Genomic DNA, 27130 nt, shown 5'->3' with positions numbered 1-27130 from the left:
TATTTGGAAAACTATTATTACGAGTTGGATATTGTAATATGTTTACAGGTTGTTTAAGTTTTTTTTTTTTTGTTTAAATTGTTTTTTCTAACTACCTTTGACCACATTTTTCATTTTATTTTAGTTTGTTGTTCTCTTATTATATTCATAATATTTAGGTAATTTGTTATGTTTCTTCATTCTTTATGTTTACCATTTAACTTTTTTTTTTCTATGTGCCTCTAAGTAGCTAGGGAGCCTACAAGATAGGGTAAGATGTTTGCATTTCTGAAACTAATATTACATATTGGATGTTCTTATGCGTTTATGATTTTTTTAAGTTTTTCATTTAAATTTGTTTTTTCTAATTACCTTTGAGTCATAAATTGTGTTTGAGAGTTAATTGCATTTTTAAATTACTTTTGTTGTAGTCACTTATCTTTTTATTATATTTTGTTATAAAATAAAGCTGATAATAAAGGAGAGAATAAAATATAATAGAAGGAAGAATAAACAATGAGAGAATAGGGAGCAACTCTTCTATGTATTATTAATGATAGGAGAATGTGCCTCGTTAAAACCTTACTAGGAACAACCCTTTGAGATAAAAAAACCTAGTGAAGGAAAAAGAGTACAACATTTTTTATTCTTTAATACAATATTGTTCATCACATATTCTATTTCTCCCTCTCATGTAAATTTACATAATTAAGGTGACAGAGTCCAAACTTGTGAATCATTTGCTTAAAAGTTCTTCTTGGCAAAACCTTTATAAATAGACCTGCCATATTTTCACATGAATGAATTTTTGGATATCTATATTATCCTTTCAATTGAACAATATACTATGTCTTCATATATGGTTGTTGATTTCCATCTTTGTCGGGGATAACCACAAGTTTCTTGCACATGATGAATTATAGACCTTAACCAAACATATTCACAACTTTCCTCAATATTCTATATGATTAGACGATGTTGCTACTATGGTTTGTTTCATATACATCATGAAACCATTGCGCTACCACATGTGAACAAACATCTTGTTTGTGATCAACCATTGAGACATTGTGAGAATATGTAAAATAACATGCATATACATAACCCATTAGGTCTGATTTTGAATCATTTGGATGGAATAAGCTCATATTCATAGTACCCTTAAGGTAACGAAATATATGTTTTACTCCAAACCATTTTCTTCTTGTAGTTGAAGAACTATATATTGCTTAACAAATTTATAGCAAATGCAATATCATATTGAGTATAATTAGCAAGATACATTAGTGTTTCTATGACACTAAGATATGGTGTTTCTGGACCAAGAAGATCTTCATCATTTTCTTGAGGTCTAAGAAGAGCATTTATCAACATCTAACGACCTCAAAACTATTAGAGTGCATAAAGAATGTGACTTGTCCATTTAGAACATTTTACGCACCTTAATTATATAAGCCTCTTGATGTATAAAAACATCTTTGTTTAAATACTCAATTTGTAATCTCAAAAAAAAATGTCTTTTCAAGATCCTTCATCTCAAATCCTTTTTTTAAGCAATCAATTGCCTTTGTAAGCTCATTAGGAGTTCTAACGATGTTTATGTCATTTTCATAAACAATAATTATGGAAAATTCATTTTTGGATCTTTATATAAATACAAGAACACATATGATCATTTCTATATTCTTCTTTTAATAAGTACTCAATAAGACGGTTTATGTCACACACATCCTGATTGCTTTAATCAATAAAAGGGCTTGTTCAATTTTATTGAATAACCCTCTTTAGAATTTGCCTTGTTGGGCAAATAAAATCCTTAAGAGATTTTTCATATAAATATGATTCTCAAGAGAACCTTACAAATAAGTTGTAACATCATCCATTAGATGTAAATGCAAACTTTGTTGTACAACTAGGGTAATCAAATATTGCAATGTTGTTGCATCCAATACTAGAGAATATGTCTTTTCACAAATCAATATAAGGTTTTGTGAAAAACCTTGAGCAACCACACTACAAAAAAAATATTATTTAATGGAGGTTATTTTTTCAATCTGTGGGGGTTTTCACCCTCTGCAAATTAATTTGTGGAGGTTTTCTAAACCTCCAAAATTAGAGTCGTCACAAACTATTTGCGGAGGTTTTGGACGACCCCTGGTATCCGAGTTATATTGTAGAGGTTGTTTTGTAGAGGGTTTTAACCTCTTCTATTTCCAAGTTATATTGTGGAGGTTGTTGTTTTAACCTCTTCTATTGGTGACTATTTTTTTGTGGAGATTTGAAACCTCCTTTATTTACAATTACACACATGCATTTATAATTTATTAATTTAATAAAATTATTTTTATAATAAAAAATAAATAAAATATATAAATTTGAAAAGTACACAAAAATGAACTAAAATTAATTTTATTGATGATTTGATAAAGTGTTAACAATTACAATATAAATATTAAAAAAGAAAATACTTCATGAAAAAAATATACACAAAAATCATATATATATATATATATATATATATATATATATATATATATATATATATATATATATATATATATATTTTTTTAAATTCCTTTTAAAAACATATAGTGTTTAACTAAGTGGTAAAGCATTTGCTTACTCCTTAAGGTCTTGAGATCAAACCCAATTGGCCATTTTTTATTTAGCACCATAATTAAATATTCACATTATGAAAAAAAAAATAACAGTTAACTCTCATGATCCCATAAATCCCACGTACATTCAAAAATGACTAAAGAAAGGCCAATAAAGTCAAATGAACCAAATTAGTAACCTGGCTTGCGTCGCAGTAAACTTTGGTAACCGTGATTCAACATTTTCAATGCCTAATCAATAGTCTATCTCAGCCAATAAAAATCAAGACTGAAATTTCTGCATGACTTGTGAATATTGCTTTGTCACTAATATATGTCAAAGTAAACTTGTACCAGATAATAGCTAAATAAGATTTAGTAAACTTCCATTTTCTCGAAGGCTTTGGTTAATTCACCCACCACATCTTCTCCAACCTACAAACATCACAAACAGAATCAATACAATAGTAACTGTCAGAAGCCTGCTCAATTAAAGAGTAGCAGAGAGGTGCAGAGAAAACTCGAAGGGATTCTTCATTGGAAAAGAGTTTGTATGATAAATTTGGAAACCATCAAAGGTCAGCATAATAATTCCAAAGTTAAAACACTATAACGCAAAAGCAATAGTGTATATGCTGACAGAGAAGAATACTCATGAATGTATCTGGATTATGCACCACAGTCATGCTCAGAACAAATGAGATACAATAAGAAAGAATAGCAATAAAAGGAAGATAGAATTGAATATAACAAAATCAAGGTAACGAGAATTACCGCATCCTCAATATTGAAACCCTTGGTCCACTTTATTAGAGTCCCAGATGAAATTGATGTTTGTCTCACTGGAAAAGAGAAGGTAAAACCCAGTTCCCTTTGTTTACCAGGGGCAGGGTGAAACTCTTCAGGCTCAGAACTAACAAACTTTGCAAGTTTATCAGCGATGAAATCAAACAGTTCCTGCAATCCCATGATAATTAATATATTAGAGAGAGTGGTTAGGCTCATTACTCTGACAGAATTTTTAACAGACTTACATGTGAGGAACTAGTCATCAAATGAGGAGGAATGGAAACTTCTTCAGACTCTAGGTTCACAACACCTTTCTCTTTCCCACCTAATTGCACACGAAGTGTTCTGAAGTTTGTGCCACCAAGGTCTAACGCATAAAAGAGTCCTTTCTCATCTCTGTAAACAATGCAACAGAGTAAAGAATGAATCAGAAAAGGAAGAAACCTTCAAGAGTTACAAATTCATATGACAAAATTCTTTTTCATCCATCAAAAAACACAGAAAAGCTCAGTCATTCAAACCCCCTCTTTTACCATATTTCCTTTAGAATGCCTAGAACACACACCACAAAAAGAAAAATGGAACCAATTTCTCCCATAATGTCACAGAATTACCTTATTTTCTTCTCCTATATAATGTTTAGGGAGAATTTCATCTTATCAGAGCAACAAAAGCACTCCAATTTAGCATGTCTGAGAGATAATTTTACCTTAATTTATGTCACCTCATTATTTTCTTCTCATACATACAAGAGCTAAATCAGAAGAAGTTTATCCAAACAATATGAAAAACCAAACAAGAACACACTAAGCCATCACCACCATGAACAACAACAGCAAAAAAACAGCCATGAAAACAGAGTGTAATCAAAGCAGAAAAAGTCAAATCCTGAGAAAAGGGGTTGTGGGATTGAAGAGAACAAACCCAGAAGGGAGATTATCGACGAAGGTAATCAACATCTTGAGCTTGCTGCCACCTTCAGAAGCAAGACCCGCGTGCATCTCAACGTCCATGGCATCAGCCACCTGTCTCAGCTTCGCAATTGGGGTCCCACACTGCTTCTCAAACTCCTTCACCATGGCCACCGCGAGACCCCACTTTCCGGAGCTCCTCATTCGGCGGCGCACCACCAACTCATGAAGGTGCAACTCACCGGAAAAATGACACAGTGGGCCATCAAGTGCGTGGTTAGAGGCGTGCCAGCAAGGACGCTACATTTGTCTGTTGCTCTGATCATAGTCTTCCAACAAAGTCTCCTTCAAACCAATTATGAATTGAAAGGATTGGACGGCCAAAAAGATAAGAAATCACAACATCATTAGGCCCCACCAGCCACCCCCACTCACCCTCAATTTCTGATTTTCTTTTATCATCCATCTTTACACTCACTGCATATAAATAATCCCCACACAACACATCATCATCACCACACAAGTTGGAGTAAAAGAGTGTGAGAGATAGAGTGAGCAAAAAAATGGAGGGAAAGGAGCAAGATGTTTCACTGGGAGCGAACAAATTCTCACCCATTGTTTCGAAACCATAACACCTCCAGAGTTTTCCCTTCCCTCCTCTTACTCCCACTCGCACTTGAGAGCTTCGTTTCAGAAAAGTCATACCGTGAAACTAATTACAAAAATCAATGTGGAAGCGGGAGAATGAGAATAGAATAAACCTTAACCCTAGAAATCTGCATCACACAAACGAGGCCGAAGAGGGACACTAAAACGTTCTCCCTATCATCGATTCCAACAGAAACGAAAATAGTGTGCAAGGCATTAAACTCACCAGGTGCATCTGAACTGTGGAGATCTTCGCATCATACATATTCGAGGAACAAGAAGAAAAAAATGAAAATATGAGGGGATTGAAGCGTGTCCTACGGTATAGTTGCGGAAGAATTAGGGTGAGAAATGACGGTGGTGAGGCCAAATTCAATAGTGGAGAGTTCTGATGCATTGGCCGTGGAGTATCGAAAATTAGGGTTCAGAACAAGGGAAGAGGAATGAATGAAAAAAATTGAAGGAAATAAAAAAGTATTTTAGAGATTTTGAAATAAGTCTAAAATGTTTTCAGAATAAACCTTTAAAACTTAATGAAAGTTAGAAAAACCTCCCTTAATTAAATTTATTCGTGGAGGTCCAACAAACCTCTGCTAAATAACCTCCTCTATTAACTGATTTTTTTGTAGTGCCAATGGTATTTTGTATTTAACAATTTCACCATTCTTTATTTGATTTTTGTGCAAAAATCCATATGTACCCGATGGGTTTCACACCTTTAGGTGTGCGAACCATAGGTCCAAAAACCTTTTGTTTAACAAGCAAAACTAATTATGCTTATTTGCATATTTTCATTTTGGCCAATCATGTCTTTGTCGACAATCTTCAATGATCATTGTTTATTGATCACCATTGTCATTCATATCATTCGTCGCTATATTATATGTAAAAGTTTCATCAATGTTGACTTAATTTTGGTTCCATATTATATGATTCATGACATAATTTATTGAGATCTCATCATTTTCAACAATTTCAGGTACTTGAGGTTCTTCTGGAACCGAATCATTAATTATGTCAAAAGATTCTTTTGGGATTTCAACCTTTTTGGCTAGGTCATCTTGCATTTTAGCTTCCTTTCTCATTCAAGAGTTTTTATCGTTGGAACCAATAGGCCTACCACGCTTCAAACGTGTCTTTAGAACTAACAAACCTACTATGTTTCAGGTGTGTTATGAATTAATATCAAATATACTCGAAGCATTAACAATTGGTATATATATGATTTGATTACCCTTTCTATCAATAAGAATATTTGGTAATTGATTAACTAATTTTGTAAATGAATTATCCTTTGAACTTCTAGTTCACATTCTTTTGTATGAGGATCAAGATTAGATAATGATAATTCATTCCAACCAATATTCTTTTCCAATTGTTTTCTTTCTCCCCCTAATGTTGGAAAAACTTATTCATCAAAGTGATAGTAAAAAAGTCAAATTGTAAATAAGTCTCTTGTTGGTATATCCAACATATATTCTCAATCGTCTCTAAGGACTCGCCAAGTCCTTTTTTATGGAGAAATTGAAACATATACACCACACTAAAAAATTCTTACATGAGAATATTAGGTCAATGACCAAAAACCAACTGCATAATAGAGTATTTGTGATAACTTATTGGCTTGATACAAATCAATAATGCAACATGCAAAATTGCATATCTCTAAGTATCCATTGGAAGATTAGCTCTCGTAAGTAATGGTCTTGCAACCAATTTTAGACGTTTTAGTATGACTTATCAAGTCTATTTTGAGTATCAACATGTGCTATTGGATCCTCAACTTCAATTCCAATTGATATACAATATTCATGAAAAACATGAGATGTAATTTCACAAGTATTATCAAAACAGTTTTCTAAATCGGATGATTTAGGAAGTGAGCTCTTAATTGTACTAATAACTTTGCAATTACTTGATTGCGAGTTGATAATAAACAAATATGTGATCATCTAGTTGATGCATCAATTAAAACCATGAAATATATAAATGTTCCACATAGTAGGTGTATTGGACCACAAATATCACCATGTATTCGTTCTAAAAATGAGATTGACTCATTTTTAATTTTTCTGGTGATGGTCTAATTATCAACTTTTGTGAACATATAGTACATGAGAACTCATTGGTCTGAAGAAGTTTCTTGACTCTTAAGTGGGTGTTAGCATGAGTTTTTCAACCTTTTTTTCGCATCATAATAGATCCAAGATGACCCAAATGATCATACCAAACAAGGAATTCATTTTGATTCGTAAACTTCTGGTTTACCATGACATGCATTTTAATTGTACTAATATATGCGTAGTACAAATCATCCAACTGATCATGTCAAACAAGACATTCATTTTGATTCGTAAACTTCTGGTTTACCATGACATGCATTTCAATTGTACTAATATACGTGTAGTACAAACCATAAGATAATGTTGATAATTTCTCCAATATACATTTTTTTTTCAACTCAATCGTAGAGATATAAAAATATTTCATATCTTTTTCATTGTTTGTCTCAATATAATATCCATTTAAACAAATATCCTTGAAACTTAATAAGTTTCTATTCAACTTCTTAGTAGAAGTATAATAGCTCTTCCAGAGCCTTCAAATATATTTGTAGTACTATAAATAATACTAACATTGATGTCTCGCATTACCAAACAAGAGAAAATTTTATTACTCTTGAGAATTGTATAAGTTATTACACTATTAATAAGACACATATCCTTTGGTACTGGTGCAAACCTTCATTTTTCATATAAACGTAAATATCAATATGAGATTTTTTTAACACTCTCATAACTAATGAGGTGATCAATGCTTCCATTTGCTTTAACAAAGAAAATAATAATATCAAGATGAGTAGCATCCATATGACCATAATCAGAATCACCATCTTCATAAGCAAAATGTGTTTCTATGTTATTCTCATTATTTGTAAGATGCTTTGGTGTACAATAAGTACAACTCAAATGGCCTTTACCACTGTAATGATAATATATACTTTCATCTTTTTGTCAATATTTTCACATTTTCCTTTTCCCTTTTTCACATTATTGTGCCACTTCTGGTGACAAAATGTGTCTTTGAAATTTATTTTATAACCATGTCCATAATCAATATCACGATCACGATCATGAAAATATATATCAAATGTTGTTGCATTCACTTTTGGGAATGGAGCAGAACCAATTGGACAGGTTCATGATTTTCTATCAAAAGCTCATTGCTTTGTTTAGCCATACAAAGGCATGAAATAAATTCATAATATTTATTGTTGCATTCACTTCATAGGAATGGAGCAAATTAGGCGAATCTCATGATTTTTCATCAAAAGTTTTATTGCTTTGTCTATCCAGCCATATATAGGCATGAAATAAATTCATAATATTTGTGAAATCTCTTTTCACAATATTTTTGTTGCATGACCAAATTAGTTTCTTAGATGTTTTATTTCTTTCTTTAATGGTATCCTAAGATCCATTGCATCTAAATGTATTTCAACATTTAAAATCCAATATAAGGAATTCTTCCTTGTAATATCAAGATGACAAATTCAAAATTTGTAAGTTTTGACATGTTTAAAATTAGTAATAATACTAGTAATAATCATCATAAACAAATAATAATAATCACTGTCATAATAAATAAAAATAATAAGACGGATATGAGAATTGATAAAGTCAAACAATTCTTATCAGAAGAAAAAGGATTAGAAGAAGCCTGGATTGAGACACGTAGAACATTATCGTTAGAGAGAAAAAACTTTCACTAGTCTTCAGAGTCCTCAATTGGGTGGAGCATCGTGTTGATAACGTGCTATAAATAAAGCTAATAATAAAGGAGAGAAGAAAATATAATAGAAGGAAGAATAAACAATGAGAGAATAGGGAGCAACTCTTCTGTATATTATTATTGATAGGAATGGTCCTATTTATAGATACAACATGTAATCCATAAAGGAAACAAATCAACTTAGTTAATACAAATATTTATATAAAAAGTAATGAATCATATGAGTAAATGTATCAAATCAATGGACAATCATTAATTCATAACATATTTATAGTTTTTGGGTATATTGTTATGTTTCTTGATTATTATTATCATTATTTTTTAACTTTTGTTTTCTCTAGGGACCTTTGAGCAATAACAAGACGTGGAATTTGTGTTCCATTGTAAGGTAAGATATGTGTATCTCACCAACAAATATAGGGTAAGATGTTTGCATTTCGAAAATCAATATTACATATTGGATATTCTTATGTGTTTATGATTTTTTTTTTTAAGTTTTTCGTTTAAATTTGTTTTTTCTAATTGCCTTTGAGTCATAAATTGTATTTGAGAGTTAATTGCATTTTTAAATTACTTTTGTTGTAGTCATTTATATTTTTGTTATATTTGTAGTTGTTGGGTATATTGTTATGTTTCTTGATTATTTTTTTTTTTTAACTTTTGTTTTCTCTAAGGATCTTTGAGCAATAACAAGACGTGGGAATTGTGTTCCATTGTAAGGTAAGATATTTGTATTTCACCCACAAATATTATGAGTTGAAAATGGCAATACTATGTATTTTTGTGTGTGTATGAAATGATTATCAATTCTTTAAGATTTTAGTTGAGATTTGTACGCATTTTTGTTTATTTGTCTTAAATGTTTCTAGATTTTTTTAGGTGCCTCTAAGCATTAATGAAGATAACATTTGTCTTCAATATTTTTTGTTTATTTGTCTTAAATGTTTCTAGATTCTTTAAAATTTTATGTTTAACTTTTTTATTATTAGGTATGTCTAAGCACAAGGGATAAAGCTTGTATTTAATTTCAAGTTTTAGAGATCGATAACCTTCATGATATAATAATTTTTTTGTATGTTGACATGATTATGGGTTGAATATTATAATATGTCCTTTAATTGTTTTGCTTAATTTATTTTTTCTAACTATCTATGAGAAGTTAATTGTGTTTTTAAATACTTTGATTGTGTTGATGAGACTCTTACAATCACAAGTTTAGAAAAAATGTAGTGATTGTTTGACTTAAGCTAGGATAAAATATGCAACAAGTAATCCGAGATCTATGTTATTATCCATTGTATGGTATGACATACTTGATTTTTGCAATGGGGTTATATGATTATCATGTCATTTAGTTAGTAATGCTTATAGAAACATGTTTCACCATATTTAGCTTATGAGATTCTTCTTCCCTGTTGAGGATGCACGAGACCCATCATTCATGCTTATTATTTAATGCATGTATATTGCACTTGTCTTTGAAATGATATTATGTATATGTATACTACTACATTACTTACATGTATTCCCTTTTTATCCCTTATTTTAATAGTAACAATCCTAACTGTTTACCTTTTGATGACAAAAATATGGTAGTTTTCTATCAGAAAATGTATATTCATATGTTGCTACAAAAGTCTAACAAACACCTCACTGAGTTCTTATGCTAAACTTTTGACGGCTGATAATATGACTATGCCTTTTCTATTCCACATAGGACAACAAAACAAACTTTTTCCTCCATTGGTATAACTTTAGCTATTTATATATAATTGTGCAAATACCTTCCCGTTTTAAGGCACCAAATGATAAAATAGATTTAGGTTTACGTACATAACTATCATGTTTGTTTACTTTATTATTAATTTCTCTAATTCATCTTCCCTTTGTTATTTATTTTTATTGTCTTTTTCTATTTATTAATAATACGAAATTTATTAAAATTGTGCTTATTTTATTGTTAGACCAAAATTCATGAATTTTGCAGAGGACAAATATGTTAATAATAAGTTGTTGAAGGATGTTGTAGCTAATTTTGCAGGGATTTATCTCACACATATTAATAATATTAGTAATACATGTCATGCCTCCTAAGTAGGATGACAAAATAAAGTAAGTTGTGTTCTTATGATATGTGTTTGTTGTAAGACTCGGGAAAATTAAATAAATAAAGAAATATTTATTTAATTTAAACGCAATTAAAGGAATCTTTATAGTAATTAATGCGAAGAATTCTGATACGGAGTAGTACTAGCTCAAGTGGTTGAAAATACTTGAATGTATTGAGAGGAATTGGGTTCGAGTCCTATGTATGCCATTAGTGAGTCCTATGTATGAACATGAATTGCTTGAATGCTTGTGTAATTGTTTGGTAATTGTGTGTTTGAACCTTGACTTAGGCAAAATAGGTTTCTTTTTGCCTAACTCCTTTTTAGCATGAATGAAAAGAGTCAGAAACCCTAGCCGCCTTGAGGAGCAGATGGAAGGGCTGGGAAACGTAATGGTAATAGCTCTTGAATGACAATTAAACTCATTTTAATTAATTTTAAGAGAGCATGAGGGAGTTTTTTCGGGAGAGGATCAAAGTGAAGGTAATTCCTTTGCTGAAGAAATAATCCTCAAAGCACATTGGAGCAGGGAATCTAGGTAAGGGGAGCTAACTAGTCTAATCTTTTAAAATGGCCAATTTTTAAGTTTTGTGGGATTTAATTACGAAATAAAGGATATATTTATATTATGCTTCAGAATTTTCTATTGTAATGGTGATTTCGTATGATGATTTTTTATTAGATATTAAGCCTGTGATTGATGAATTTTAGTAATGCGAAATTTATTATAACATGAATGTGTTGTTCGAAATTAGGTTTTGCTCATGGCTTGGGACATTAGAGGGACCCACGACATGCTTTGATTTCTTTTCTTTTTGTTTCATAATGCAAACAAGCAATCCACTTTAACTTGTTTTAATATTATTTGATGCACATATTTCCTTTTTTATGGGACTTTTGTACATTGTAGAGTGGTGCAGTGCACTCCTTAAGTGCTTACGTTTTGCGTTTGTGATACGTTTTGCATGGCTTATTGTGTTTGTCCTAGTTTGGGATATGCTTGATATTGTGATGAGCGGGTAGGTTCATGACTGATGATGAACACATGATAATATGAGCAGGGAGGTTCATATTATGATGCTCTCGTGTAAGGATACGAGCGAGGAGGTTCGTATGTTCCGTGGTCAAACTTGAGGGTTGTTGCAAGCGAAGAGGTTCGTAGCTGTTGGATCACGTGTGTTCGACTATGGGCGGGGAGGTCCGTAGAGTTGGACTACGAGCGGGGAGGTTCGTAGAGTTGGACCACGGGCGGGTAGGTTCGTGGAAGCATTGTAATCCCTAAGACCAGCTTGAGTATGTACCTTGTATAGTGCAGTGTGCTTTTCTTAATTTTTGTTTTGATATTATGATGTGAGACTTGGACTAAGAGATACTAATTATGTCATAAGCGGGTAGGTTCATGGCTGGTGGTGAACACATGATGATATGAGCGGGGAGGTTCATATCTTGATGCTCTCGTGTGTGGATACGAGCGGGGAGGTTCGTATGTTCCATGCTCACACTTGAGAGCTGTTGCGAGCGAGGAGGTTCGTAGCTGGTAGATCATGTGTGTTGGACTACGAGCGGGAAGGTCCGTAGAGTTGGACTACGAGCGAGGAGGTTCGTAGAGGTAGGACCATCAGCGGGCAGGTTCGTGGAAGCATCATATATCCTGAGTCCATGGTCAATTATTTGTGTGACTTGCAAGTTTAAAAACCTTGGGGTAATAAGGTCTTGGTAAAGAATTATCTAGAATAAAATAGTTGGGTGTATCTTGATTTTATTAATTTATATGTTAACTATTTATGAGCTCACCATTTCTGTGTGTGGCGATGATCATGTGACTTTTCACATGGGAGCATATGACGTTCCAGGTGATGTTGGTGAGGCATAGACCCGGAAAGGGTGTAACACCCTAGATGGATATTACTTGATAAAATAAATTTTTTATTGAAATTCAAGATAGTAAATAAGATTCCTAAACGCGGGAAAATTTAAAACTTTATCATTGTAGTTATATTACGATGTGACATCATTATTATAAGCTCATAGTCGAGAAAAGCTTCATAAAGTTTATTACAATGTCTGAAATTAAAATATAAAGTAAATCATCCCCTAGTCTTCCCCGCTCAATCCCTATGCATCAGCACGCTCACCTGGATTCATATATGCTCCCACGTGACAAGTCACGTGATCATCGCCAAAAACAAACATAAAGGGTGAGTTGAGAAAGAAAAATAATAGAATCAATGAAATAATAAGAATTAACCCTCACCCAATCTATCTTATCCAATTTTAGTTTATTAACTCTATTATAACATCATACCCCAATCTCATAACCTTTATGAGAAAGATCCATTCACAACCTTGGTCCTTAGGGATTATCATGCTTCCACGAACCTACCCATTTGTGGTCCAGCTCTACAGACCTCTCCGTCAGTAGACCAACTTTACGAACCTGCCTGCTTATAGTCCAACATGCGTGAACACCTATTATGAACCTCCCCGCTTATAGCAGCCTCAAGTGTGAGCACGAAATATACGAACCTCCTCACTCGTATCCCCACACAAGAGTACAACAGATACAAAACTCCCCGCCCGTATCAATCACGCATCTCAAATCTCCGTTACGAACCTTCCTGCTCGTAACTAATCCAGCATATCCCTGATCAAGCCATCAAACCCATCCATGAAAATCCATTTGCAATGGACCTCTGCCTCTACACTATCACTTGCCGCGGTATAAGCGCCGCCAAGCACCAGACACTTCCAAACCCAGCGATTTATGACTATCACATACATCTTATTTTAATTTAAAGTATATTCACTTATCCAATTACGTGAATCTCACTTCTTATCAAAAGGTAGCACTCCTAACTACCAATTATATTATTTTACTTTTCTCATATATACATAAATTCAATATGTAAATTATTCCATTATCAAAACATCACAAGAAAATAAAAACCTAAATACCCAACTACATGTGACAAATACTTAATAAAACATGCCTTTGTAAATTTTCTTATGCTACCACATAAAAAATTTACTAAACACTAATCCTAAACATCAAAACCACAATTTCATATTAATCCCCTTAATTGTATATTTATGAGTAGAGATGTCAATGTGAGCCGGAACCCGTGAGCCAACCCGGCTCACCACGGGTTCGAGCCGGGTCGGGTTGGAAATTTTTTTTTTTGTGATAATGGGTCAAAATGGGTTGAGCTCACTTAACCCACGGGTTATGCGGGTTCGAGTCGGGTTATGGTGAGCTGACCCACCAACCCACCTATATTTAAAAAAACCTAATTTAATAAAATTAATTATTTAAAATTAATATTTTTCACAATCTGAACAAAATTTAGACAATCCCTAATTCATTTCATTTTCACGCAGGCGCAATTCCCTTTCTCTATTCCTTTCCCTTTCCCTGTCGCGATGGTGCCATAGGTGGTGGTTGTCGGTGGTTCTTTGGCGGCGGTGGTCGACGTTGGGTGGCGGCCGTTCGGTGGTGGTCGAGCTGAGGAAAAATGCAATCCCCAACCAACCTAGTCCTCTTCTCATTTTCAATTTCAACCCACACAGCGCAGTTCCCTTCCCTCTCAGTCGTGTCCGTCGCGGTGGTGCCCACAGGTGGTGGTCGTCGGTCGTTCTTTGGCGGCGGTGGTCGACGTTGGTTGCGGTCGTTCGGTGGTGGTCGTGTCGAGAGAAAACGCAATCCCTAGCCTAATCCTCTTCTCATTTTCATTTTCGACCAACTCGCATTTCCCTTCCCTCTCACTCGTGTTCGTGGCGGTGGTGCCCAGAGGTGGTGGTCGTCGGTCGTTCTTTGGCGACGGTGGTCGACGTTGGTACCGACCGTTCGGTGGTGGTCGAGCCGACGCTTCTTTTGCTCGTGCTGCTCCTGTGCCTAGCCACTTTCAGGTTTCTTTATTTCCCTTTCTCTGTTTTCTTCTATCCTGATAATATGTTCTGCTCCTGTGCAACATTAGTGACCACTGTAAATGTGTTCAAGTTTTTAAATTGTAGAAAGATCTAAATTGGCCACTGTAATATTCATTCTAAACTTGTATTTATATGTGTAATTATGTATGATTCTGTTTCTACTAAGGGAGTTTTGCAGACTATTAGTCTCATATCTATGATTCTGTTTCTGTGATATTGGTATGATGCTGTGAGAGTGATGCATATTTATGGCAGAAGCTTTTACTAATATTTGTTTGTGGTGCATATCATCCATCTCATAAATCACCAATTTTTTTATATGCATTATTCAGCAATAGATAATAAAAAAAGAGAAGAAAAAATATTACAAATATGATTTTTTTTTAAAAAAAAATCTTTTTTTTTTTAATTTTTATACGGGTTAGTGAGCCAACCCACTTAACCCACCAACCCGTGGTGGGTTGAGCCGGGTTGGAAAATTTCTGACTCACCAGAAAGTGAGCCGGGTTGAGCTCAGCAATTTCCAACCCGACTCGTGGTGAGCCAACCCGTGTGAGCCGGGTTGGCTCACTTTGACATGTCTATTTATGAGACAAAAATATAACGTTAAATATGTGTTAATATAAAGATAACCCAACTATAATTATAAAATTAACAAATCAACTTTTAAAACCATCCCAAAAAAACTACAAAAAAGGGAGTGGTTGCACTCTAAATCACGTAATGTGATTTGTCCCAAAACAAAGAAGACTACTTCTAAAAGGGAGTGGGACCCGTAGCTAAATAAACAATTCTCCAATAAGGAGTGGGACCCATGGTTTAAGAAACCATACCATGCACCTACGTAAGATTCACACACCAAACCACCAAAAGCTTAAAGTAAGTAAAAAGAATTGCTAGGTGGGCCCATGGTTATGCCATCACTTAAATAGCCTAAGAAATGTAACAATTAAAAGTCAAAGGCCAATTCTTCACCACCAACCATTGCAGTAACGTGAAAGAGGAAAGAAAAAGCAAAGTTTTCTCTCTTGGACCCATATGGAATATTTTATGAATTTTCTAATAGAAGGAGAAAAAAAAACCACACGGCCCCACCCTAAAACAACATCCATCAATTCCTTTTTCTTCTTTTGGAGAATTCAACATTTTGAATGAAAGTCCAAATCAAAAAAACCCCTGCACCATACCACAACAAATTCATCTAAACGTAAACCACCCCTCATTCTCTTGAAATTTTACATGTTTTTACACTAGTAACGAGAACGAGAAAATGAGTCCCAAAAGGACTACACAAAGCAACAAAAAATCACGTATAACACGATATTGTCATCATCACACAAGGCATATAAAAGGTATGGCATTCAATGATAATGGCAGTTCACAGATCAAATAAACCAACAACAAAACGTAACCACACTTATCTAGTTTTATATTTTAAACAACCAAAATCAAGAGTAACAAAAATAAATAACTAGATTCAACTCCCCTTACCTGGTTTCCTTGCTCTTAGTGCACTCTCAATGATCCTTTCTCGTCCCCTACGCTTCAACACTTGTTCCCACTCTAACACTCTTTTCCAGCACTCTCTTTCTCTCCTTAATTTGAAATTTTGTTTCTCTCTCTCTTGCTACCACACTCACGCACCTTTGTGTTCCACTCAATCTCTCCTTTTCCCAAAATTCTCTAGTTCAAATTAATAAAAAATCATTAAACGAAATTAATTAACACTATAAGCATCAATGGCCATTTAAATAGTGTTTTTACTGCCTTGAACTGATCCCAAGTTGCCATTCTGGTTTCCCCAGAGAATCTCTAGAGTTTCTATATTTTCCTTTTATATATAAAAAATACCAAAATGTTAAAAAGAGCAACTCTCACCAACCAAGGTTGGAACTCACATCCCAACACTCATTATACATAAGTATAACCATCAAGCTATCATATAATTCACATTTAATTCACACATACATACCATGTTAAGTCTTACTTTCGCATTCAAAATATATTTGTAAAAGAAAACATAATTAAATAGACATACCACAACACACACATGACTCAAACCCAAGCCCTCTCCATATAACTAAGTACTCTCAACTACTTGAGCTAGCACTATTCCTTGTCTAAGCATTATCAAGGAACTCCTTTAGGGTATTTCCAACTCACCATTACTTATACTTTATTGATTATTATTTATATGAATTTCCTGTGTCTTACAGAGGGGCTAGCATGGGAAAGCTTTTTATGGAAGTTTACTATCATTTTAATTTCAGATTTTTTGTAAATCGCATTTTTTACTAGAATATGAACTAGATTATGGATTATTGGAACACTATGGTTTAGTTGGATGAGTTTAATAAATGTTTTTAATTTCTCGTGTTTTGGGAAAGACATTTAAATAAATGTGACTTTATGATTTCTTTTATTTTATATTATTTAAAATTAGTAATATTCGACCGGGATGTTACACTTGTGGTGATATAAGCTTTTGGTAATTTATCAAATTGCATTAAAGCTTTGCAATACGTCCTGCACCTGACATTGCATTATATCATGCACCTAGCAATATTGCATACTTGTAAGTATTCTTATACATGTTTCAAAGAATACATGATTCCTACGAATTAACATGTGGCTGGAGGAAGAAGTAGAGGAGTTTCTTTGAAACCTTTAAAATTATAAAATGTAAGACGCTTGAAAGATTTTATCATATGTAAGACGCTTGAACCAAGACCATTCAAACACTTCATATGATGGTGAAATAGTAGCTATAAACTTAGTTTGTTAATAATTTTTCATAAAACTCACTTAGATTCTTTAGAAGAAAAAAGTATTAACTCATCAAATTTTGGAATGACCCATGCACCACTTTCCAAAACATATCTGAGTGAAACAAAAACATTGAAATCCCTTTCTAACTTATGAGTCTAGAGAGCATCACTAATCTTAAACTAGAAAACTTGGTTTCTACATTTCATGTACATATGTTACAATTTGTGTGAACAAATATGCAGCAATTTCCTAATCTTTGAAGTCTAACACATTATTTTTTCCTTGATGAAAATTGTAATTTTTATGCTAACACCTTATCAACAAGTTAAACCAATCTTTATTCTTTTGTTCACTCATATCATAGTGTGTTGTTTAGCATTTACCAAAGAAATTGTAGTTATGGGTCCTCATATCTTTTGCTTCGATTTTACAGGTAACAAAAATGATGGTAAATGCTTTTACATTGTTTTTGCATTTTCGGATGCAATAGCCAAGAACTTCGAAACTAGTTGGAAGTTTAAGGTGTTTTCCTAATTTTATCTTTATTTCTGAACTCTAAGCTTTGTAAATTTCTATTTAATAGCCAAAATGAGTTATAATTTTCATATATACATTAGTATAGTGAAGGATGGTGGTATCTATAGTCTGCATTCACTTATTGTTCCAGCGAAAAATGCAGTTGTAATGTGCTTTGGACTTTAGGATGTCTTAAGAAGATATGAGTCTATCTAATACTTTGTGTGTGTTCTTGATATTAGAGAAGGAACTGAATCAAGTTCAAGAGATATTTAGGCAAGCATCAAATGACAATTAGGGTATTTCATGACTAGATCAACCAGAAGTATGAAAGCAAGAACTGTTGCAGGAAGATCTTCCTTTTCTCTATGTAATCTTGATTAACTGACAGTCTATACATGTTTTTAATGTTGTATATTTTTATTGACACGTTATATTTTTCCAAAAGAATGAATGATGACTTTATAAAAAAAATAATGATCAAGATTAAAATTTATTTAATGGGTTGCATTACCACTTATAGAAGTTATGTGTATTATTTTAGTTTTGTACAATTTATTTTTATTTAATTTTTTAAAAAATAATGTAATTAATTATTTAATTTTTATATTATCAAATTATTTATTTAAATATTATATATATATATATATATAATTATATATAATTATAACACTTAAATATAATTATTTAAATAAATTATTCATTTAAATATAATAATAAGTATACTAATTTCTTTAAAACAAATTTAGACAAAAGAGTATAAGAGATTTAAATATAATATTAATTATAAACAATTACGATATTTGAAGAATTCAATATAAAAATATTATAAAATTAATAAAATCAATTTATAATATATATATATATATATATATATATATATATATATATATATATATAACAGTAACATTAATGTAATCAAATTTTATTATTTATATTAATAGTAATAATATCATAATAAACATTTATAAATAATTATATATATTTAAACACTTTCATTATTAATCTATTATTATTATTATTATTATTATTATTATTAATATTGTTATGTAGAGATCATAGTTCATTGTCTACATTATTATATTATTTAGTTTTATTATTATTATTTTTAATATTACTATTATTATTGTTATTCCGCTATTATTATTATTATTGGTATTATTTTGAATTATTATTATTATTTATAATAGTAATATTATTATTATTATTACTATTTTTATTTTTATTATTTTATTGTTGTTATTTTTGTTATTTTTACTACAAGAAATGTTAATTTTAACGAGAGTTTATTACTAGAGCTTACGTTAACCTCCAATAATAACTACACGTAGTAGAGGTTTATAAAACCTCTTGTAAATGTCTAGGGTTATTTTAGAAACCCTATTAATGGTCAGAATTTTTATTGTACCTCTGGTAAGTGTTGAAAACCATACAGTAAAATTCATTTCCTTTCTTCTTTTGCACAATCCCTCCTTACTCGTTTTCAAATAGACTAGATTTCTGAACACACTCAACACAAAATGCCCTCCCTTTGTTATTTTCGTTCCCCTCTCACCACAATATCTTTTCATTTAGGTCTTCTGCTCAACACATCATTCATCAGTCTTGCGTTGGTGCGTATCGATCATTGCCTCTTTGATTTTGCAGCAGAGAGAGTGTGAGAATGCAGGAGGTAGTGCGCATATGTTGTCCTCCAATGGATCTGTTTCACTCAGAGTCGATGTAATTGGTTCAACTCATCATCCCAATCGAAAGAGTTGCTTAGTTTGGCTTGAGAAAAGGAAAAAAGAAGAAGGAAAGTAGGGTTTTGGCGGAGGATAAGTAGAAGTTTGGGAATACCAATTGCTCCATGAGGCATCAGGTCACATGGTGACGATTGAGCTCAAGAGTGGCGAACTCTACCATGGAAGCATGATCAAGTGCGAGGACAACTGGAACTAGAGAGCCTCACCTACATCGCCAAGGTTCCATTTCCCATCTTCCTCAAATCGCCAATTCCTCACCCTTTCTAACCTATTTCTTTTGTAAATGGATCTAATAAGGACAAACTCCAGTTTTCTCTGCATTTCGATTTGCAATCTCATGTATAAGGGAAGAAAAAGGAACGATAATAGGTTGAATTAGCATCACTTATTGGCTTCGCTGAACCTATGGAAGTTATAATAGTAGGTATGTCATCTGATATATGTTGCTTTTCTCAATAGAATTTGATTTTCTTTTTAAAGAATTAAAGAACTTGAAAGCAAGAACTAGAGTAATGTGGTATTATAACAATGATGAGCCATGGCATGCTTCAAATTTGGTGTGAAGTAAGATATGCACTACATAGTAGTCACAGTTTCGATTAGTTTTTTAGCATATTCTTGAGGTAAGCCTACTTGCTTTGGGCAGAAAATGTAGAGTACAAGTCAAGGGAGAGTAATTTACTACCACAAAATTTCAATTAGTTGAGACACTTTACATTTTGATGAACTTCTATTGTTTTCTTTCTTAATGTGTATAGTAACAGGAATTTGGTTTGCCTTGTAACTTGTTGCAATTTTCTGGAATATTGTAGGTATTCAAACATCCAGTGATGCAAACACTTTTCCATCTCTGCTAAAATACCTGAATTCACCAACAAGAACAAAATAGTGGTCCTCCAACATTCTATAAAATTTGAAAAGGAGATTGAGTGTGGTGGAGGTTACATCAAACTTCTATATGGATTTGTTAATCAAAAGAAGTTTGGTGGGGATACACCTTATATGTATGTTCCTTATTTCATGTTTTCTACTTTGTTTTTATTCTTGGTTTATGTCAAATGAACAAATAGTAAATCTGCAATCTAAATAAGTTAATTTAATGGTGCCTAGCTCATTACACAATCATACAAGCTATTGAGATATAAAACATGTCTGCTAATGAGTGGACCTTTTTACATAGAAGAAATTAGTATTTCATACTTTAATATTTTGATAATATTTTGTTTTTGTTTATTTTTATACTTAAAACCTTTTGCTATAGTTTTCAAAATATAGCATTGTTGAAGCTAGATTGACAGTGATATCAAATTTGCATATTCAGGTTTAAGATGACATCATTGCTTTTATTGGATCGGGATTGAATTAAAACAATCTAATCCTTCATGAAGAAGCATATCATTGTACAGTCTAAACAGTTTGGTGAACTGAAAGATCAAGTAACAGTGGAGCAGATTTTACAGGTTGTTTTTATGGATTCAGAGCCTAGTAGCCCTGTAAGTGCTGAAATATAAGTTTTTCACTTCTATTTTGTGGCTATATTCTCTTACTACATTAATACTTAAAAGTACAATTAAATGTTAATAAACTATTCCAAACGCATTTTCTGAGTCTGGTTTATCTAAAAAGGGGAGGAAACGAAAGGGACGCGTTGTTTTGTTTGAGTAAGGGGGAAATGAGTAAATTTATTGTTTTATGGTGTCAAAGGAGTTCTTTCCCAATAACAATAAATTTGAGTGATTCCACTATTAAATATGTATTAGTTGGTAAAAGTACACTAGATTTTTTTTGGCAAGCCAATCAGTAAGGGAGAAGTTCCTAGAAAGTATTTAATGTACTTATTTGAGATTGGATATATGATGTGATTATAACCTATTGAATGATGAACATAAAGATCCCTCTTTTTGTACCAATTTAATTAAATGTATATATATATATATATATATATATATATATATATATTCAAACTCAGATTGAACAGAAATGAAACTCTAAATAGTTTATTCTTTGTCAATATACAATCTTTCAATGTGGTTGCCATTGCCTTGCTTTTCTTGTTTGTAAACTTTCACAACAAGAATTTAAGTAGCTTCTGGACGTTATTAACAAGATAACTAATGATCGATGGATGATTCTTTCAGCTTGGAATCCATCTAATCTTAAATTGATAGCACTTCCCCCTTACCACATGTTTGCGCAGGTCTGCAGATATATTTGGGTTTATCTTAGAATAAATATCTCTTTCTCTCGTTTACCTTTCATGAATTGATATTGGAATATACAATTGGTGGACTTGTTATATTTTTTAAGAGTTGTTTTTCTGCTTTTCCAAAGAGCTCTATTAGAGAATCATTTTTTCCATTAGGCAACATTAACGATGGTATATCTTAACCTCTTTTTATCTTGTTCAGATGGTCATGGTAAAAGGGAAGCATTTATAATATATAAAACATTAATTTGAACTTCTTTGGGTCTATACTATGATGAAGCGTTGATGATTTTTCTTGTTTAAATTAAAGAAAAGTGCAAAGAAATAATAGTAAAACTGATGTCCGATTAGATGCTCTCAGTAAAGGGCTTCACAATTATTTTTATTGTATTTTGTATGTTTAGAATATCATTTAGAGGTTTTTCTCCCTTTGGATGATTAGAAGAATAATACAAAAGGAGGTTGATTAGTTGGTTATAATTCCACTGTGATAATAAGTTTTATGTTTTTGGTAATCCAAATTTGTTTTGTGGATGTAGCAAACCGGTGGACCAAAAGCAAACTAATGGTGAATCCAACAACCACCAAATTACCGTAACAACCAAAGCATCGTGTAATCACCCTGCTAATTGGATTGGACTCTCTAACATACACATTTTTTTTAAGTCTGCACATGTTAATTGACCTCAAATTTGTATTGATTCTTTGTACTTACACACACACACACGCTCTTACACTCATCTCTACGTGACAATTTTAGATTAAAGTTTATTAAAATTTGATATTGCAGCCCTAATACCTCACATGTTGGACTTGGATAAACCTGTAGTTTTTTCATGCGAAGAGATTTTTGCCTCAACCAATGGTTTCCCTGATTCAAATCTACTTGGGCTCTACTTGGGCACAAAGCACATGGTTCTGTTTAGTATGCTCTCCATTGTGACCAGGTTTGGGGTCGTACACTTTTAGTTGTGTTGTAGAAAAAAGCAAGTGCTTCACCATAAGGAAGTTGCTATTAAAAGAATTACAGCTGCTAAAACTAAAGAATTTATGCCAGAGATAAAAGTTTTGTGCAAGGTTCATCATGCTAATATGGTAATGCTTTCTTATTATTCGCAATAGATTAGTTTTCAGAATAAATTCCTTGCAGTAATTCAAGAGCTTGAGTCCAATTTCTTATTAATTTTGTCAAGGTAGAATTAATTGATTAGCTATGCGGCTAGTCATGATGATTTTTCCTTATTTATAAATATGCTCAGAAGGGTTCACTCAGCAGCCATTTGCATGATACTCAAAATAAGGGTAAGATCGCGCCAGCTGCTAATTTACTTTAAAGCATCTTGATTTTTACTACAGAAATACTTGAATATAATCAGTAGTACTGATAAAAGCTTCCTATTCAATGATGAGAAGGTTTGAATTGGAATTTTGTCGTCTTGCCTGAACATAATGAATATATGGTTCAAGACCATTTTTTTTTATTTTGTCTTGCCTGAACTCTCAATTAAGATTTTCTAATTCTAAGCTTTAGTCATTTTGAACAGAAACTTGAATATGGATAGCTTGTCAACCTGTTTTTGGAAACGAAGAAAACTCTGGCAAAGTATCTTTCTGTGATATAATTATGTGTTATGTGTATCGAGAGTGGTGTCACGAAAGCACGACATATAGCATGATCATGATCTACTTTTATTGAATATTTTAAATTTGATTTATAATAATTTAATCTAATTGGATGCTGTAAAGAATGAGACATAAAAATATTGAGTGATTACTTTCAAAATTAAGATTGGTTTCCTTCGTGTGCAGTAGAGCTAGTGGATTAATATATTTGATATGATGGCCTTTTATGTTGTTGTTTGAAGGATTCTCATTGGAAGAAGTAATAGACCATACCAAGCAGGATTTCCATGTGTTCCTCGATTTAACAAGGTTAGAAGCACCAATACAAGTATTTAACAGGGTTAGAAGCACAAATTCAAATCAGTGATGGTTGCATCATAAATTTGTTAAAACATTTTGTTTGGTTCTTAATGTAAACTAACAGATGACTATAATGTATAATTTCCTTTCATGTTTTTTACTACTTGTCACTTGGTTTCAATTATTTAGGTTAGTGTACAAATATTTGGTGTACAATAACATTGTGTGCCTTATCCAAAACAACGAGCCAATATGCATACTATGTGCAAAGAATATTGTAGAAAAAAGAAAAAAATATCAGGACAATTTTGAACTTGTTTGATATTAAAATTTTAGAATTTGTTCTTTGTTCCTTTTATAAACATTATATTTACAAATAAATATAAAAAATCTAAAACTTTTGCCTTTTATAATTTTTCTTTTATTTCAAGATTTATGTATTATTAGAAAATGCAAAGCAAACAAATATGCAGTAGTAGATGTTTTTAAAAACCCTACTAGGCAATAGCAAAGGTTTTAAAAAATCTAAGGCAGTAGCGGGGGTTTTGAAAACCCCAGACAGTAGTTGTGGTTTTGAAAACCCCAAGTAAGTTGAACTTTTCCAGGGGTTGTTAAAAATCCCTGATAATCTGTTAGTCACGTTGGTTCTTCTAGGAGAATTGCAAACCCATGGTAAAGCCATTGGTGGGGGTTAAAACTTCCATAAATGTCAAATATAACCCCCACTAAAAATAATTATTTTTGTAGTGTTTGTACATGTAATGTATAATATGTCTATATTTTATTTTAACAATAATTTGTATATATGTCATACTGTACCATCTTGTATTTTATATATATATATATATATATATATATATATATATATATATATATATATATATATATATATATAAAGAAAAAAATTCTAATTGTGTTGTGTTGTCAGGGCAAAGAATTTATCATCACCTAAAATGCACCACATTTGTAATCCATATTTGTTAATCACCAATTTAATTGTAGAAGGTACAATTAGACAAAGCTTCAATTCAAGTATACTAATATAATTTATTAGTTTGATTAATTTCTCTAAATACATTCACATTAATAGGGCATGCTCAATGTTATCATCTCTGGAATGGTAGCAATGTCAAAATAACAATGATTTGGACAATAATTTACAATAGAAAATAATATGTAGAGTTTAAAATATATAACTAAATCAAAAAAAGGAAAATATGGTTGTAAAGATTTATGATAAAAACATCAAACACGCAAAGGAAAAACTAGAAATAATAACTTTATAGGTTTAGATGATCCTTGTTGTGAGCAACAGTTTTCAAAATATCAAGCATATGACTTCAACCAAAAAAGAAAAAAAGAAGAAGAGGGGAGAACATCAATACCAATGTTTCCAATTCAACATAGGGTACACAAAAAAGGAAAATAAAACAATGATGTAATGAGAAAATATAATCAAAGATAACTAGTAAGCTTTGTGAATAGCTTAATGTATCTGCATTGTTATCCTATTGTATGCATGTCGTAGCACAATTATTGTTTTCTAATTTCATTTATTTAAAAAATTAGCATGATTAATGTATCTATGTATAGTTTTCTCTTCCAATTAACCAAAAATAGGCATGTATAAAAAACAATTCCAAGATCATGAAAATAAAGATGAATCAATAACATGAAAATGAGTAATTTTAACAACATAAATGCCAGAAGAAATAAAAATAGCATCTTGGATGGCATTTTTTTGTAGCCTAACACATATAAGAGCCAAGATTTCAAATCTTTGAAAATCTAAATATAAGGATACTATGAAAACAAAATAACTCTTACTATCATATAATATAGGGAAAACAAAGGAATCTACAATGATATGCAAGAATTTTTTTCAACTTCAAATCTAACTGTCAATTGAACCAACATCTCACTCAAGTAGCATTAGGATGCAACTTCTATTCACCCATTACTAATACTAGTGGGTTTGTGACTCGTGTCATTTTTCTGGAAAATATAGAAAATGAATTCCTAGTACAAGTAGTTTTAATTTAGGAACAATTGGATGCTTGAGTCATTGAATGGATCATGATTAACACTACTCTTTGTAAACCGTTAACTTTATGAATAATTTGTTTTTCATAAATTACAAATTTTAAACCAGAAACATATGTTTTGCAAATTCTATGAAATTTTAAACACAATGCACGACATATGAGATGTAACAAAGGTGGTATTAATCCATTTAATAAAAAATTATGGAAGACTTCTAACTTGTTAAATAAAATAAATAAATAGCAAATCATGTTATTTGTGATCAAGATAAATCATATCCAACCATATTATTATTGTTCAATAATTCAAAGAATCTCAAACTCAACTTTGCATTCATAATTCCAAAATTTTACTATGCAAAATCTGTTTCTAATATTTGAAGAGACCACCATTCAAAAACTTATGTGTGACTTATAAAATTCCGATTTCAGCAAATAAAGATGGAAAAGGAAAAATAAGGCAAACTATGTGAGTCGAGATGAACAAATTTAAAAGCAGAAAATTTGAGATGAAGTTGCAAAGAGGAGCACCTAAATAGAAGTAGGAATCACATGTAGGAATCACACTTTGATTGTGATGGCACGATTAGTGTTGTTACTTGACGATGACAAAATAAGAAGTGAGTTAGGGTAAGAGTAAACAAAATTGAAAGAAGGAAACGAAATCGAAATCAGTGACGTAGTGAAATGAAATCGAATGCAGTGATACAAGGAAATAAAATCGAAATCGAAAGTAAAGAGATGAAATCGAAAGAGAAAGACCGATGAAAGGAGGGAGATGAAATTGGAAGTGGGAAAAGGTCTTTGTTACTTGAGAACACAATGGAGGCACAAAAGAGAACAAGAAGAATAATGACAAAATCAAAATTGGAAGCTAGGGTAAACACACTCACGACCAAAAAGAGATAGAAAGTCAATCTAATTAAGAATTTTAAAAATAATAAAAAATAGGGAAAATGTGAAAGTTTGTCCAAATTTTACGAGGGTTCTTAAAAAAACCCTACCACTTAACCAGGGTTTATAAAACCTCATATCTCTACTATTTACTAGAGGTTATTACAACCTCAACTAATAAACCCCTACTATAATAAAATATTTTTGTAGTGATTTAACAAATAATTATATTGTAAAGAGAAAAATTGGAATTATTAAATGTGAACACAAAAGAGGGAATTCTC

The 27130-nt window shown here is 31.9% G+C and overlaps 1 protein-coding gene and 1 long non-coding RNA gene across 7 annotated transcripts; one reads left to right on the top strand and one right to left on the bottom strand.

The window, feature by feature from the left end:
- Positions 1-2613: 2613 nt before the first annotated feature.
- On the bottom strand, positions 2614-5410 carry LOC114183155 (hexokinase-1-like). Of its 3 annotated transcripts, XM_028070066.2 has the most exons (6): positions 5151-5410; positions 4889-4988; positions 4290-4753; positions 3611-3761; positions 3351-3533; positions 2614-3011 (listed from the first exon to the last, which is right to left on the bottom strand). In XM_028070066.2, the coding sequence occupies exons 3-6, from the start codon at positions 4478-4480 to the stop codon at positions 2952-2954; spliced, it is 585 nt and encodes a 194-aa protein (XP_027925867.1). In that variant the 5' UTR covers positions 4481-4753; positions 4889-4988; positions 5151-5410; the 3' UTR covers positions 2614-2951. The 3 variants fall into 3 exon arrangements, with proteins under 3 accessions (XP_027925867.1, XP_027925869.1, XP_027925870.1); XM_028070068.2 differs by lacking the exon at positions 4889-4988 and having other exon boundaries at positions 5151-5403; XM_028070069.2 differs by lacking the exon at positions 4889-4988 and having other exon boundaries at positions 4290-4621; positions 5151-5403.
- Positions 5411-19504: 14094 nt separating this feature from the next.
- LOC114182997 (uncharacterized) lies at positions 19505-24073 on the top strand. Of its 4 annotated transcripts, XR_003604278.2 has the most exons (6): positions 19505-20205; positions 20594-20785; positions 21103-21274; positions 22527-22600; positions 22778-23289; positions 23853-24073. It is a non-coding gene; the product is annotated as an uncharacterized LOC114182997 (long non-coding RNA). The 4 variants fall into 4 exon arrangements; XR_014994859.1 differs by having other exon boundaries at positions 19505-20000; positions 22778-24073; XR_014994857.1 differs by having other exon boundaries at positions 19507-20205; positions 22778-24073.
- Positions 24074-27130: the final 3057 nt, after the last annotated feature.

This window comes from Vigna unguiculata, chromosome 5 (assembly GCF_037176805.1).
Source record: "Vigna unguiculata cultivar grain cowpea cultivar isolate G323 ecotype 2 chromosome 5, ASM3717680v1, whole genome shotgun sequence".
Lineage (NCBI taxonomy): Eukaryota > Viridiplantae > Streptophyta > Magnoliopsida > Fabales > Fabaceae > Vigna > Vigna unguiculata.
The sequence above is the reverse complement of the archived record's forward strand: the minus strand, read 5'-3'. Positions and strand labels throughout refer to the sequence as shown.

Coding starts and splice junctions, on each gene's coding strand:
- LOC114183155 (XM_028070066.2), bottom strand. CDS start 4,480: ATGAGGAGCTCCGGAAAGTGGGGTCTCGCGGTGGCCATGGTGAAGGAG. Junction 3,762..4,289: donor GTCGATAATCTCCCTTCTGG/GTTTGTTCTCTT, acceptor CATTGTTTACAG/AGATGAGAAAGGACTCTTTT. Junction 3,012..3,350: donor GTTTCAATATTGAGGATGCG/GTAATTCTCGTT, acceptor TGATGTTTGTAG/GTTGGAGAAGATGTGGTGGG.